The sequence below is a fragment of the Echeneis naucrates genome, chromosome 15, assembly GCF_900963305.1.
Source record: "Echeneis naucrates chromosome 15, fEcheNa1.1, whole genome shotgun sequence".
Classification (NCBI taxonomy): domain Eukaryota; kingdom Metazoa; phylum Chordata; class Actinopteri; order Carangiformes; family Echeneidae; genus Echeneis; species Echeneis naucrates.
Window position 1 is genome coordinate 4,322,471 of NC_042525.1, and position 13,584 is coordinate 4,336,054.

Below are 13,584 nucleotides of genomic sequence, written 5' to 3' on the forward strand. Positions count from 1 at the left end.
CAAAGCAATATGCCACATCTGCCTCACCACTCTCCGGGGATAAGCAGCACCATCTACTGAGCATATTGGTGTAACTGAAAATCAAGACGTGACCTAAAAAAAACTTAAACATGAGTATTTTTCTGTCTATTTACTGTAGTTAAGGACATCTTCTTAAACTGGATCTGATGCCTTATGTCATGCTCCCAAACATGTACACACCTCACACATGGCCTATTATTTCAAAACCTTACTGCAGATCTATGCAACTACACCCTGATCAGTTCAGGCAGTGCAGTGCAGTGAAGCGAGGCGAAGCAGCTGATGCAAGGTGTTATAGAATCGCCTGCCACGTGCTTTGTTTTGAGAAACCTTCACTGAATACTCACGCAGAGTGGTTGCCATAGATGTGGTGGGTGTTTCACTTCAAGTGTGGTCTGAAATACAGTCCACCAGTCATCTAAATCCTGTATTATCTCCTGCTTCTCTTAATGCCATTGTACGTTCTTCCTCAGCTGCTGAAAAGCAGCACAGCCCCGTGGACAGAGGCTATCTGTCCCAGACAGCTCTGTTGACTCGCTGAAGCTTTTACTCTTGACAACTGCAATTCAATTAATTGTGTATCTGTTGGATTGAGTTGTGGCTTCTCTGAAAATAAATCTATTCATCAAAATGTCAAACTTGAAAATCTGGGGGAACCGGTTCCTTTGCTAATTTTCCAGTCAAAGCCGCCACAAGTGCAGGAAAATGCGATACAAATGCTTTTCTGATTTGATAAACAGTGGAGACGTATGAAGTGGCTTTTGCAGAGCTGAATTAAGTCCATCACAATAATCAAAGCCTCTCACGGTTCTCATTTCTTCTCTCCCACTCTCTAGGTTGACTAGATTGATTTTCTCCACCCACAGTGTCTGAGTTCTGTTTGGAGCAAAACAGAATTGCTTTTGTGTGAAGAACGACATGGCTCACTCACTGTCTCCCTCGTCTTCTGCAAGCTTTGGATTATTTATCACTGGGCTGCACTACACATTTGTGCTTCTTGGTAGCACTATTTCATAAATATTCTTGAGGCAACAACACAATTACTAAAAATGGAAATAGATGCTGCTGTGTTCCTACACCTTCACTGATTTCTGTCCTTTTAGTGATTCTCCTAAGAGCCTGCATTTCACTGAATCACATTTTTAAAACTACCTATTTGGTTAATGTTTATGATAAAATTGAGGGCGGGGTTTGGTTTGGTTTGTTTGTTTTACTGTTTTACACACTTACACCTCAGAGCTGCAGGAACAAATGCAGTCCTTTAGTGTAGCACTGCTGAGATACTCCACTGAAGCAACTGGCAGGAAATTTTATTGTGCACAGTAGCCTCTAAAAAACATAAAATCTCAACACATTGAACTGTATTCCACGAAAGATGTGTGAAAGGACAGAATCGGTCATTTATTCCCAGCTATGCTTTTGGATCATGGAGCTGGATAATGTATAGAGCAGCCTCTACATTCTGCTATTGTCAAGCGGTCACATGAATCAAATTCAAAGTGTCTCAGTCCTTCACACCTGCTCATTCCTACCAATAATGGTATTTAAATGGTGTTTAAGAACATCTGGACACGTGTTGGGTCTTTTGTCAGCCACAGACAGCTCTTATTAGGATCAGTTCAGTCGAGACTTTCATGACTCAATGGCTAGGCTTCGCTTTAAAATATCGCTGCCAGTATGATTATCAGATTCACCTCAGTGTTCCCAGAACAACACATCTCATGCATAATTCTGCTGGTGCTCAGGTATCTGTGAAAACTTTGCCGTGTCATTACTTCCCGTTGGGGATTAAGAGTGATGACAAAGTACTCACTCGTTTTCACTGAACATGACTGTTGCCTTCATGAAATCACTTTAAAAGTCACTGTAAGCACTAAATCAAAGGGGCACTGGGAATGTTCCACTTGTAGTTCAGTTTACTCGGCACAGGGGGTGCTATTCTACCTGTAGTGAATTATCTGCTGCTCTGAGAAGGAACTCTTAAGGCTGATTGGTGTGCATTATGGGAAATGTAGTCATCGCCTGAGCTTGTCCGGTACTACTACTGTCATCTTCTGCTGCATTTATTATTTTTTCAAATGTGTCTTATTCCAAGTTTGTGCATGTGCAGCTCTACATTTCTGCATTGAGGGCCAACTGGATTCATTTTGCTGACATCATGACATCTCCCCCATTTATAACACTCAGGTTACAATGGATGACTGAGCAATTTCCAAGAATCTCATCATCCTTCTGATGAGCTAATTCATGATCCTCTTAAGACACAATAATTGTCAGTAATGGTTCAGTAATGACTGAGCTAATTATCTTTCCCAAATACTAGCATAGTAAATCTGCCATGTTGCCGCAGCAGGGGTCAAGTGAGCGTATGAAGCAGTGTGATTCAGTCTGTGGTTGCATCACTTTATCAAAGACATGTGCAATTATGTGTGCTGTCTAAAAGCCAAACCATCCGCCCAATATATCTTGTCACCGATCCACAATGTCACACATTTCACAGCTGTGTTCTGCAAATGTTTACCAAAAAAAAAAGTGACAGGCCCTTGGCAGGCAGAGAAAGTGTAGCTGCATGGAAATGAGAAAGAAAAAGAGAGAGAGAGCTATGGGTGCAATTTGAGAATGAAAATGTTGCCCCATTAGGACATAGTTACTTGTGTAATAATAGCTCCTCATCCCTGTGAATCAGAATCAGACAGAAATACCCGCTTTGGATGCTGGGTGTCATGAATAAATGATTTCTTATTTGCTTCAGTGCACAAACACACACACACACATACAGGAGGAGGAGGAGGAGAAAAAGGAAGAAGGGAAGGGATAGGGGTTAGCCGAGGAAGAGGGAGCTGATTGACAGCAACGTGTAACGCTCCAAGAATCTGGAGCAGTTTGAATGAGTATGCAGATGCACAACACTCAACACACTAAACTCCTCTTTCTAAGATCCCACACAGCCGCGCATGATCTGAATCTGCATCTTCACTTTGACACCACAGGTAAGTTTTCATTTCATCCAAAGTGTACTGTGTTTTCCACGCCGCTCTAAAATAACGTGTGGATAATACACATGGCCTCATTAACGGGATATCATCTATGGAGTGGCACACAGCTCTGATGTCTATGCTTTCAGTCTCAAGTATCCCGAGGGGGTGTGTGACAGGGGGGCACTTCTGCATGTTGTGTATCAGATAAATATAGATCTGCAGCCACGGAGGAAAACAACAAACAGCAGGGTGAGGCTGATTTTTATCAATCAATCAATAAATCCTGATTTGTAGATCACTTTTCATACAGCAGTGAAACACAAAGTGACACACTGAGTGTGCAATTTAGTGTTAACAATAAGAAGCCACCCATCCGAAGTCAGCTGTTACTCCGACTGAGAGAGTGCAGAGTGGTTACCAAACAATCACGGAGGTTGGAGGCAGCAAGGTTAAAGTAAACACTTGAAATAGGAACAGATGATCGATAAAATTTTGAATAAGGGGAGGGGATGCATTAAAACTTATAAGAAGCTAATGAAACTTTATTCTTAAATGAATAGCTGAAATGAGCTGTTGCTTTCAAACCTATTAATTTCTAAGCTCATAACCCTGAGAAAAGATATTTTTCTTTAAACATTTAATAGCACAAGTGCTCAGAAAGCCTCGACCAAAATCCCCCTGCATTCTGCTATTATATGGATTGTATTATTAGTAAAAGTTTAAACAGTGAAAACAATTCAGGTTTAATTAAAACTAGTCAAGTAACAGTTGGAATGTTGATATAAATGAATGGCTGAGACACAAAAAGATCTGAATATAATCTGTAAACCAAAACCCCCGTTTGTCATCACTTCATGAAAACACATTTGGAAGATGGCGAGTGTTGCTGATGAAGGGTCACGCACTTCACCCAGGCTGCGAGGAGGCACCAGACTCTAAACACTCCAGTAAAATGAAGTGTTTGAGAGGCAGGCACGACTCAAAATAAGGCTCAAATTTATAATGTCAACTAAGTCTTGAGTTCAGTCGCCAGCACCAGACGATGATGAGTTGTGGGAAGAGGTGAGACTCAAGATGAAAAGAATTTCATAAATACAATTAACTCCAGAGCTCAACTTCCCTCTGGTTTTTCAGGGCGCTGCTCGTCACAGGTTAAACGGATGATTGCACTTTGATGGCAAAATATTAATAGCGTGAAAATAAGTCAGTGGTTCAGGGAATTGTACTTTGTCGTTGGTTAGAAGAGATTACACGCAAGCAGAAACGTGTGCTCAGGGGCAGAGATGATTAAAAACATGGGGGTTTCAATCAAACCTATAGAGGAACTGGGCTGTTTTCATCACACCTTGTTTCATTCTTTAAGCATCTTCATATATATTAGTTTCTCGGAAACAAATGGATGATTTCAAAGACAAGACAATAAAATTACATCAGCAGACGAGTTATCTCTGCATTATATAAAATACAATAAACTACATTAGACAATCTGAATGATTTTGGCAGGAGATGAAATATAACAACAAAAGCAGAGCGTGAATGAAATATATGACTGAAATTAGTGAGCAAACATGATGCAATCGGTCTCAAGTTTCTGATGAAAGAGCTGGATCGAGTGGATTTGGACTGAGGCCTGAATAAAAGATCTAGCAAGTCTAGAGATAACAATTTTAAAAAATGATCTAAGCTTTTTACATTAGAGAGTGACAATATCCCTAAAGTGTTTACTTTACAGATAAGGCCAATAACATAAATAAATCCAATAACTTCATCTTCTTAAGAAGCACTGGAGCAGAGATGAGAAGTAAGCTGTTTGGGTTTTTTTTTTTTTTTTTTTTCAGCCGTGTGTTATTTCCACACTTCTCTCAGCTCACAATGAAGGGCTTTGAGCCAAATCAACAGGAAAGGCTGATGGGGTGAAAAATGTTGTCCTTATCTATGTAGGAGAGTGGAACGGTCACGGGTGTGACTTTGTTATCATGCAGCTCGCTGAGACAGAGTAGCATGACAGTATGAGATGGAGCGAGGGAGAGGATGAAGAAGAGGAAGAATGTGTGCTCCACTGTCAGGTGAATTGCAAGAATATTTTCCTGGCAGGTGGGACGGAGCTTAAATAAGACAAACAACTTGTATTATCACACATTAAAATATTCTGCACCGTCTTTTAGTATTTACACTCTAGTAGACTGCAAAGCAATCCTATGCTCATGAGCTCGCATCACTCAAATGGATGTATTGCAATAGTCAAAGAAATCACTGGAGCAACTAAAAGCTCATCAAAAAACACAAACTAAAATTAAAAAAGTCACACAACACATTCATGTCAAATTTTTAAAAGCGCCCCACTGGATGCGTTCAGCCTGTATTGATTACCACAATGCAACCGATCAATTTGGGGCTAAAGCGCTCCACAGGTTTTCATCTTCATCATTCCAGCAGTGAAAAACAAATAACTTAGAGATCAGAGGGATTTGAAGATTGAAAATGAAATAAAGGAGAAAAAAAAAAGAAGCAGACGGTCTGTGCTGTCTCACAGCGTGGGCGAAGACTATTTGCTGATTGTGTGTCTGGTGAGGACTGAGCAGCACCAAGATCTCAAACTGCTCGGACACAGATCCAGCAGAGGGTCACCTTGTTTACCATCCTCCTCCAAAAACAAACAACAGCAAAGACACTGGGCTCTCTCAGGTGTTTTTTTATTACCTGCGTTGAGGTTTGGATAAAACTAGTGTTAAACTAGTGAGTTTATGACAGTCGCTCTGACTCCAGCTTCGTTAAATTCCAAAAATTTGTGTTGCAAATACACTGGCTGACATCTGTGTCAACATGGGCACAGTATGATGCCTGACAATTACAGTAAGGCCATTTGCACAATGACAGTAACACTACAAACTGTGCGTTTGTGAGAAAGCTCATCATAATCTACAAATCGTGAGGAGGATGAAGAGCCGAAGACAATCATTTACAAAATATAGCAATGTAAAGCAGTCATCTTTAAAATAACATCAAATATGCCTTTTAAAACCAAAAGGTTCCACTCTGTCAAACATCAGTGTCAGTAATTGCAATATTACAAAGCATTCAAATCTTACAGCTCATGTTTCTGTCAGTCACATCGCTGAAACATTTTTACCCACATTTTCTCTCTTCGGATTTTATATTACAAATACTGACTGTGAGCTATAGCTAAATGTGTTCCTAACATGTTCTGAAGCTGCAAATGATTTATTACGTTTGTAGAGTTTTTTTGTTAATACTAAGAACCTACGATGGAATCTAAAAGTTTATTTATTTAAAGTTGAATTGTTTATTTTATTCAACAGAAATTCACATTTTTTAAAACCTAACTCTTTATATCATCATCATCATCATCATCATCTTCTTCATAATAATATTAATGATAAAATTCAGCTTGGGGTCATAAGGAAACCCCAAAAATTCAACTGACAACCATCGCCGTGTGAATGTTACCCACAGTGCTGCATGGTTAGTGTGGTGTCAACCAGATTTATTGGCTCCAGGGACAACCGCAGGGGTCTCCGCAGGCCCTCTTCCTGTCCCAGAGGATGTGCAGCTCCTCTGCTGTGTGTTGTGGGGACGACAGCATGTCCACATAACACTCTTTCTCACACAGCCAGCCGGGGTCCTGGCAGCAGGAAAGGGGAGTGGTGGGAGGGGTACATGCACATCTGGTTATTAGTCATACGCTGGTTCAGGTCTTAGTCAGGTTAAACAGTTAACATGCACCTTTGGGAGGCTCTGACTGAACCACACCATCCTTTTATTCTCGTAAAATGTGCGGTGCTATGTGATAAGGATGATGAGTGGATGCAATTTGGTAGATTTTTCTTTTTTTTAAAGAAATCACAAGGGTTATAATTTCAAAAAAGGAAAAAGTTAATTACTAAGAGAAGGACAATCATTGTAATTTTCATTCCTGATTCTAAACATGTTTTATAGAAGTCAACAATTCCAGCCAGAAGCAAGATATGCCATGTTTTTTTCCATATTCTATATTTATTCCTTTCTCAGTGAGTAATGAATCTCTCAGGACTGAGTCATTGTCAGTAAAGTATGTACAAATGCATTGTTGTCATTGTTTAGCAGTTCATCTTCCTGCTGTCATTTGACTGTCCCATTAATCTGAATTTAACTGATGTATCCCTGAAAATGTCTGGTGAGCTCTCTCTAAAAAAATGTCGTCAATAAACCAAATTATCAGCGGAGGTGACAGAACTCAGTGTTTTGCTCCTGTTACCTGATATTTCTGCGGTCCAACAGCTGCCATCCAGATCCCCATGCTCACATCTTCTCCCTATGACGAGACATTCGGGGCACATTGTATTTATAATTGTCAGTCCATCACCCACACACATATGGTGCTCGCTACTCCACCTGGTAGGCTTTCAGCTTCTCTGCATTGCTGGCGAGCCACTGGACAAGGTCACGAGAGACCACGTAGCCCGAGCCACAGGCAAACGCCGGGTAGGCCGGACTAGCGTATTCCAGCTCCTGCCACTTCCCAATGCGATCCACTGCCCAACTCTGCCTGAAACTGGGTCAGGACAGCGGTTCATTATCATCCAGCGTCCCTGTTTCTTTCATCTACAGCACGGCTGACAGCACACTGAAGTTCAAGTCAGTAAAACAAACATTGTCAACAGGATCAGACGCCACAGAACTTACTTCCCCCACCAGAAGTTGCTGAGCTTGAGACCCTTGTGGTCAATCTTCATTAATACTGAGTCCACGTCGATATAACAATCATCATCCGTCTTCAACAGCAGATTGAAGTCAGCGTTTCCCACAGACCTGCCAGAGAGGGAATTTGCAACCTTAATTAAAGGCGACCTCTGGAAAAAAAAAAAAAAAAAAAAATCTCTATTGCAATATCTCAGAGTGGATTTACTCTCAAATCCCACTGACAATCAAAAAGAAGAGGCATTACAACTGAATGAAACACTTTCCATGTAAAACATTGGGACCACTTTGTGCATTTTGCCACCTGATGACTCACAACTGTACTTTTTCCCAGGCTGAGTGATTGCAATTGTGATTCTAACAATGAAACGTTCTAAGGCGCCGACACACTTTCATTTCAGGGTGCTGATTTCCTCAGAGGACGCAGGCAATTTGCAGACGGAGAATCGAGTCATTAGCACTTGGCGTACCATTTATAGAACTGAAGCAGTTTGGAAGGTACGTTCCTGTATGTGTCTACCACGTCGACGAACACCATGTCGCCGTGCCTCAGGCTCTCGCGCTGCAGGGCTCTGTCCTCCTGTCTCAGCCTGGAGGCATGGTGCTCCATCCTGGCAGGGCGGCCCCGGAGGAGCCCCGACAGACCCTCTGCATCTGAAGCAGGTGATGGGGGGTAGACACAAAGAGGTGCGTGATACAGATAATGCAAAAGAAACGCAGACAGAATGAAAAAGCTGGAGAAAGTCTTTTGGCTTATAGTGAGATTCCTTTTTAAGGAGCCGTATTAACTTTTTACTCATCCAAAGTATGAATAAGTGTCGGCACTTCTGAAGGACAATAACTTTTGATGAAACAATGTGATAAAATTTTACGTTTACAGAATAGATCCTCACTTTTGCTTTCAGAGATATTGAAGGGTGAATTTCATTTTCTTTTCAGCAGCATGGCTACAAATCCATACTCAGATAAAGTCAAATGCAAACACATGCAGGGTGTAAAATCAATAACGTAACGCAGCTGGGGGAAGAGAGGAAGAACAGTGTTATTTCCCATTTGACATGTAGGCAAGAGCCCCGAGGAATAAAAAAAAAACAAAAAAAAACAGCGAGAGAACGAGTTAATCTCATAACCTGCCAGAGCAAGCAGGTTTTCACATAAGGAGCCGTTCTGATCAAACCATTTTCATCAGAATTTCAGAATTAATTTTGTTGCTGGACTAACCATAGATAGTGAAGGTGAATCCTCCAGCCAAACCGGGAAATCCAAGAGCACTTCTATGAGGCAATATGCCCTCTGCGATCTGCAATTCCAAGAACACAGCAAAAACGGAAAAAAAAAGGTATTTTTCTTTCTTCACTTCTGAACTTGAGAATATTCTTATTTTTAACAACCCCATCACGTACAGAGGAGATCTTGAGGACACCTCCTCCATCATTGAGCTGCACAGAGGAGGTGTTGACTGTAGTCAGTCCTATAGAGTCCAGACTCTCCCAAACCAGCGTCCCCTCAAAACCCTGGAAGAAAAACACGTTTCGGTCATTTCACATGCAGAAGCTTATTCTGGGACTTTTTAAATCAACCTTCAGGAGTTCATATTCTACAACTTCTCTTTAAAAATCATGTTTTGGTTTTTTAATTATTAAATTTCCAAGGCTGCTGCTTAGAAAGAACTATGCATAGTAATGTGCATAAGTACTACAATAATTAAAAGAGTTATTTCTCTTTTTTCTGCTGCTGAATGTGGTTTCTTGAGGAGCAGATCCTCACCCATCATTGCTTCCATAATAGCAGAGGCTATAACAAACCCTCTGGGCTGCTCTACGTCCTGAGAGGGGGTGGAGGCAACAGTCAGTAACTAAAGCAAAGTGACAAGATGGGCTGATACAGTTGGTGGCAAGCTGTTTAAAATGGCGACTTCAGTAATTTAGTAAACTTCAAGCAACAATAAAAACCAGAGAACTGTTCGCGCCTTAATCCACCCTGGAGACGGAGCAAGTTTAGCAAGTTTTCTTCTACACTGGAGAGCTAACAGTAAAACTGTTTCAAGACTTTCTAGAGTCTCCGGAGGCGCGAAGGAAGGAGTCGTGGTCCTGGTTAGGCCCAGTGTGAAGTGAAACACTCACTTTAGGCAAGATGAACTGTTCCACCGGTTTGTACCAAACCCCGTTCACCATGGTCCCTGTGCTGATGGCACTGAAGCGAGCAGTGACCACGGCCTCCTGCACAGAAAGAATTCACTAACTATATTTTTCATACCGCTGTGTAAATGTGTCTTTATCTACACAGAACGCCAGACAACAGAATTTTATCTCAATGGCAGTGATCCACCAGAAATTGCAGTCCCTGTTTTGAACAGAGGCAGAGAACAGCGGCAGCACCGTCTGCCCTCAGGCTGCAGAGAAAAACAACAGACGGGACAGATTACGCTCAGAGGTCGAGGTCCCCGTTACCTCCTGGTCCAGCTGGAGAAGCTTCACAGTGACGTTGCTCTGAAGCTCGGGACGGGTCCCGCTGGGAAACACCCCGAGCCTGGTGATCACCACCGGATGGAGGACCTTGAAATCCAACGCGATGGCCGAGACGTCGGACGTGATGAGCACCGAGGGGTCAGCAGCCGTCACGATCTCTACCTCTGCATCCTTCCCTGTCACTGGGACAGATGGTTTGGGGGGGGGGGGGCAGACTGTTACAGCACAAAAACAACTGATATTTATTATGAAGCCAACATGCTGACTGTCTGCTTTAAGCGATGAAGATCAGGTGATTTGGGGAAAGGGAGAGTCTTCAGGGGAAGAAGGCTCAACATCAGCACTTTGAGGAGCTGCTTCTTGGGACTGCTGTCTTCAAAGCCAGCTTCTGCTCTAGAATGTGGTTTCTTAATTACAAAAGAGTAGTTTATTACCCAGGAGATCAATGAAAAGATAGAGGCTGTTGAAGGGAAGCAGCCTTTGTACTTCATATACATCCTACTCAAGTCCAAAATAAAAGAAACGACAATTAGGGCTCGAGCAATCGAACGAGACGCCGAACAGAGAGCAGCCGTTCATCAAACCGCACGTCCCTCACTCCGACAGAGTGGAATGGAGCTGCAGGATTTTACCTCTGTGTAAGAATATGTTTAACATTGCCATGCAGACTAAATATAAACACTTGGTTTGTGCCAACTTGTCAAAACAAACAACAACAGTGCTTTTCTTGGCGCCAGGAAAGACAAGCTTGCCAGTTTATTCATTGGAAAAATGAATACAACTTGGCATAAATCCTTAGTTATTAACTGCAAATTTTGTGTCATTTCACCTCTGCCCCCCCTCCCACCACACTAAGCAACAACTAATACTCTGCAGCAGTCTACGTTGTTTACATTTCATGTCTTTCTTTTGCTGATTTATTGGGTTAGTAAAAATGCTGACCTGGAATCAAATCTTTCTTGCAACAACCCAAAACCTAAATACATTCAATTAACCACCAAAGAAGACATTTGAGAAGCTGGTGTCAGTGAATGTTCAACATCCTCGCAACAGAACAAGACGTTGGTCATAACCTGTCAATCACAAACACGTAAAAAAAATATATATATATAAAAAATAAATCATTCTCATCAACATCAGCATCTTGTGTTGGGAGCAAGATGTTACTAAAACGAAGTTGAAAATACTAATTAGCTTTCACCTTCTTGTGGTTCATCTCAGGATGAAAGCATCACAAACAAACAGATGTCAGCAATAATTACATGTCCACTTATGCTCATTCCATTCTTTACTTGGAACCCAAGTCTGGTTTTCAACTTGATTTTAATAGCAGCCATTGCCTGTTTCCCTTCCAGTCAGACCAGAGCTGCCTCAGATTCGGAAGCAAATCACGTCAACAACTTACATCCATCAAACACACCAGAGAGGAGAGAATGGGCCGGAAAAATGAAGCATCACCGTGACCCTACAGGCCGCTGCCTATTCTGATGAGCAGTAATTACGTTTTCATGAAGGCAACAAACACTGAGGCAACGGGGGGAGAAGAAGTGAAGCGGCTGAGCCGGAGCTGGACCGACTCTGTGAAGGTGAGAGACGGACAATTTACTGCAGCGAGGCTGTTGGGTTATATCATATTGTGCGTGTCACAGCTTCATACAGCTTTTACTTTTCAAGTGTTAGCATGCGGCTCTACATACAGCTGCAATGACTGCAAGGTATCTCTGCTTCGGCCTTGGGTGTGGAAAAGGAAAAAGGACAGTGTCCTTGAGCTGTGTGTGAATAAGAAAAAAGGTGTTGTTTTTTTTTTTTTTTTTTTTTCAGAGGATGTATTCTTTTCATTCTTTCAAACCATCTTCTGCTATTCTTCTCCGTTCTCTGCTACTAAAACAACTGCATGAGAGTCAACAAACGATGCATTCTCTGTTTCTTTTCCCTCCTTTCGGTACCTGGCTCGGTGAAGTTGAGGATGGAGCAGGAGTAGGGATCCTCTCTGTCCTCCTCTGGAATGGGACACCCATGTTTGCCCACGATAAACTTCACCCCCACTCTGGAAATCAAAAGCACAAACACTACTGAGTTGCAGTCACCTTTCTTTTCTTTCTGTCCTTTTTTTTTTTTGGAGATTTCAAAAGCTTTCCCATCCATCCACCCTCCGTTGCCATGGCTACTGAGGGTTGCTTAAAGGCCATCACGCCTTATCAGCGCTCAGATCACTGAATGAGAAGGAAACGGACAAAAAAAATAAAATAAATAAATAAAAAATAAAGGAAAAATGAAAGCGAGAACAGCAGTGGCCGCTAGTCAGGTAGAGATAAAAGGGTTTGATGGGGAAGTCAGTTATTAGCTGCTGGCAGCAGGGTTTATTTCCACTATATGAATCTGGACTGGGAAGATTAAAAAAAGAAAAAAGAAAGTGGTGAAGTTGGGAGATCCAGTCCAGCGAACAGACCTGTGCTGGAAGTGGGGGTGATCTCTGAGGTAGCCCAGCCAGGTCTCCCTTATCGCTTGTCGCAGTTCATGATGGTGTCTTGCTGACAGCACTCCCACCAAAACTTCATAGGAAGGTAATGCCTCATCTGTGTCAAAAAACAGGAACCATGGAGACGTTTTGTTTTATTTTAATTGTTTTACAGAGGAGAAGAGGGGGCACCGAACACCTCAAACAGCATCAACAGTGATGAGGAAAAAAACAAATGACCTACAGCTCCTGGTGACAATGACAAGGCATCAGATATACACACAAACAAAAACCAGTGGGTCACATTTACGCCTCTCTTGGCACTTTACTTTGCACTGACTTACTGTGACGCCTCCCGCATTTGGACCTCATGGAAATGAGATGCATCGAATAAACTTAAATAAAATGAAATAAAATGAAAAAGGTGGCACAACTTAATAGACTCCAGTGAGTTTAAACAAGCAGCTGCAGCCTCCACCTCAGACCCGATCCGGGAATAATGTCTTTCCAGACATTAGACCGTCCCAGCAACGCCCAGCACTACTCAACTGTTACATGCACATGATTTCCCATTAAAACACGCACACGCACACGCACACCGACGAGCTCCAACTACCTGTTCCGGCACAAACTCACTCACTCACTCACTCACTCGCGCGCGCACGCACGCACGCCGAGCTCGGGCTGTGGAAAAGTTGCGGCGCTGCGCGGAAGCTGGAGCGAGAAGAGGCAGAGAAAAGTACCCGAGAGTGTGTCGTTGTCCAGCGGGTCGGCGGAGGAGGAGGAGGGGGGTCGGTGCGCCGACCACAAGTGCAGCAGGACGGCGACGGCGCAGGGCAGCAGAATGAGCGCTAGCCTCCGCATGGACGGAGCCCTTCTTCGCCGGCCGGAGCAGCCTGCAGCTTCAGCGGCGCGGAGCCTCTTCCCGTCGGGCGCTGCGCGGTGGACTGAGCCGCTCCTC

At 42.7% G+C, this 13,584-nt stretch overlaps 1 protein-coding gene across 1 annotated transcript; it reads right to left on the reverse strand.

Moving 5' to 3' along the window:
- Positions 1-5,548: 5,548 nt before the first annotated feature.
- On the reverse strand, positions 5,549-13,584 carry b3galnt2 (beta-1,3-N-acetylgalactosaminyltransferase 2). Its single transcript, XM_029521127.1, has 12 exons — positions 13,367-13,584; positions 12,615-12,741; positions 12,112-12,212; positions 10,148-10,347; positions 9,821-9,916; positions 9,101-9,211; positions 8,919-8,997; positions 8,168-8,351; positions 7,683-7,808; positions 7,392-7,551; positions 7,255-7,311; positions 5,549-6,642 (listed from the first exon to the last, which is right to left on the reverse strand). The coding sequence occupies exons 1-12, from the start codon at positions 13,485-13,487 to the stop codon at positions 6,505-6,507; spliced, it is 1,500 nt and encodes a 499-aa protein (XP_029376987.1). The 5' UTR covers positions 13,488-13,584; the 3' UTR covers positions 5,549-6,504.

Excerpts from the sequence above, each read along its gene's own strand:
- b3galnt2 (XM_029521127.1), bottom strand. The coding sequence starts at position 13,487 with ATGCGGAGGCTAGCGCTCATTCTGCTGCCCTGCGCCGTCGCCGTCCTG. Across the intron at positions 8,352-8,918 it reads ATTCACCTTCACTATCTATG|ATGCAGAGGGTCTGTCGGGG; the intron begins GTTAGTCCAGCA and ends CACCTGCTTCAG. Across the intron at positions 7,809-8,167 it reads CTGCTTCAGTTCTATAAATG|GTCTGTGGGAAACGCTGACT; the intron begins GTACGCCAAGTG and ends CCTCTCTGGCAG.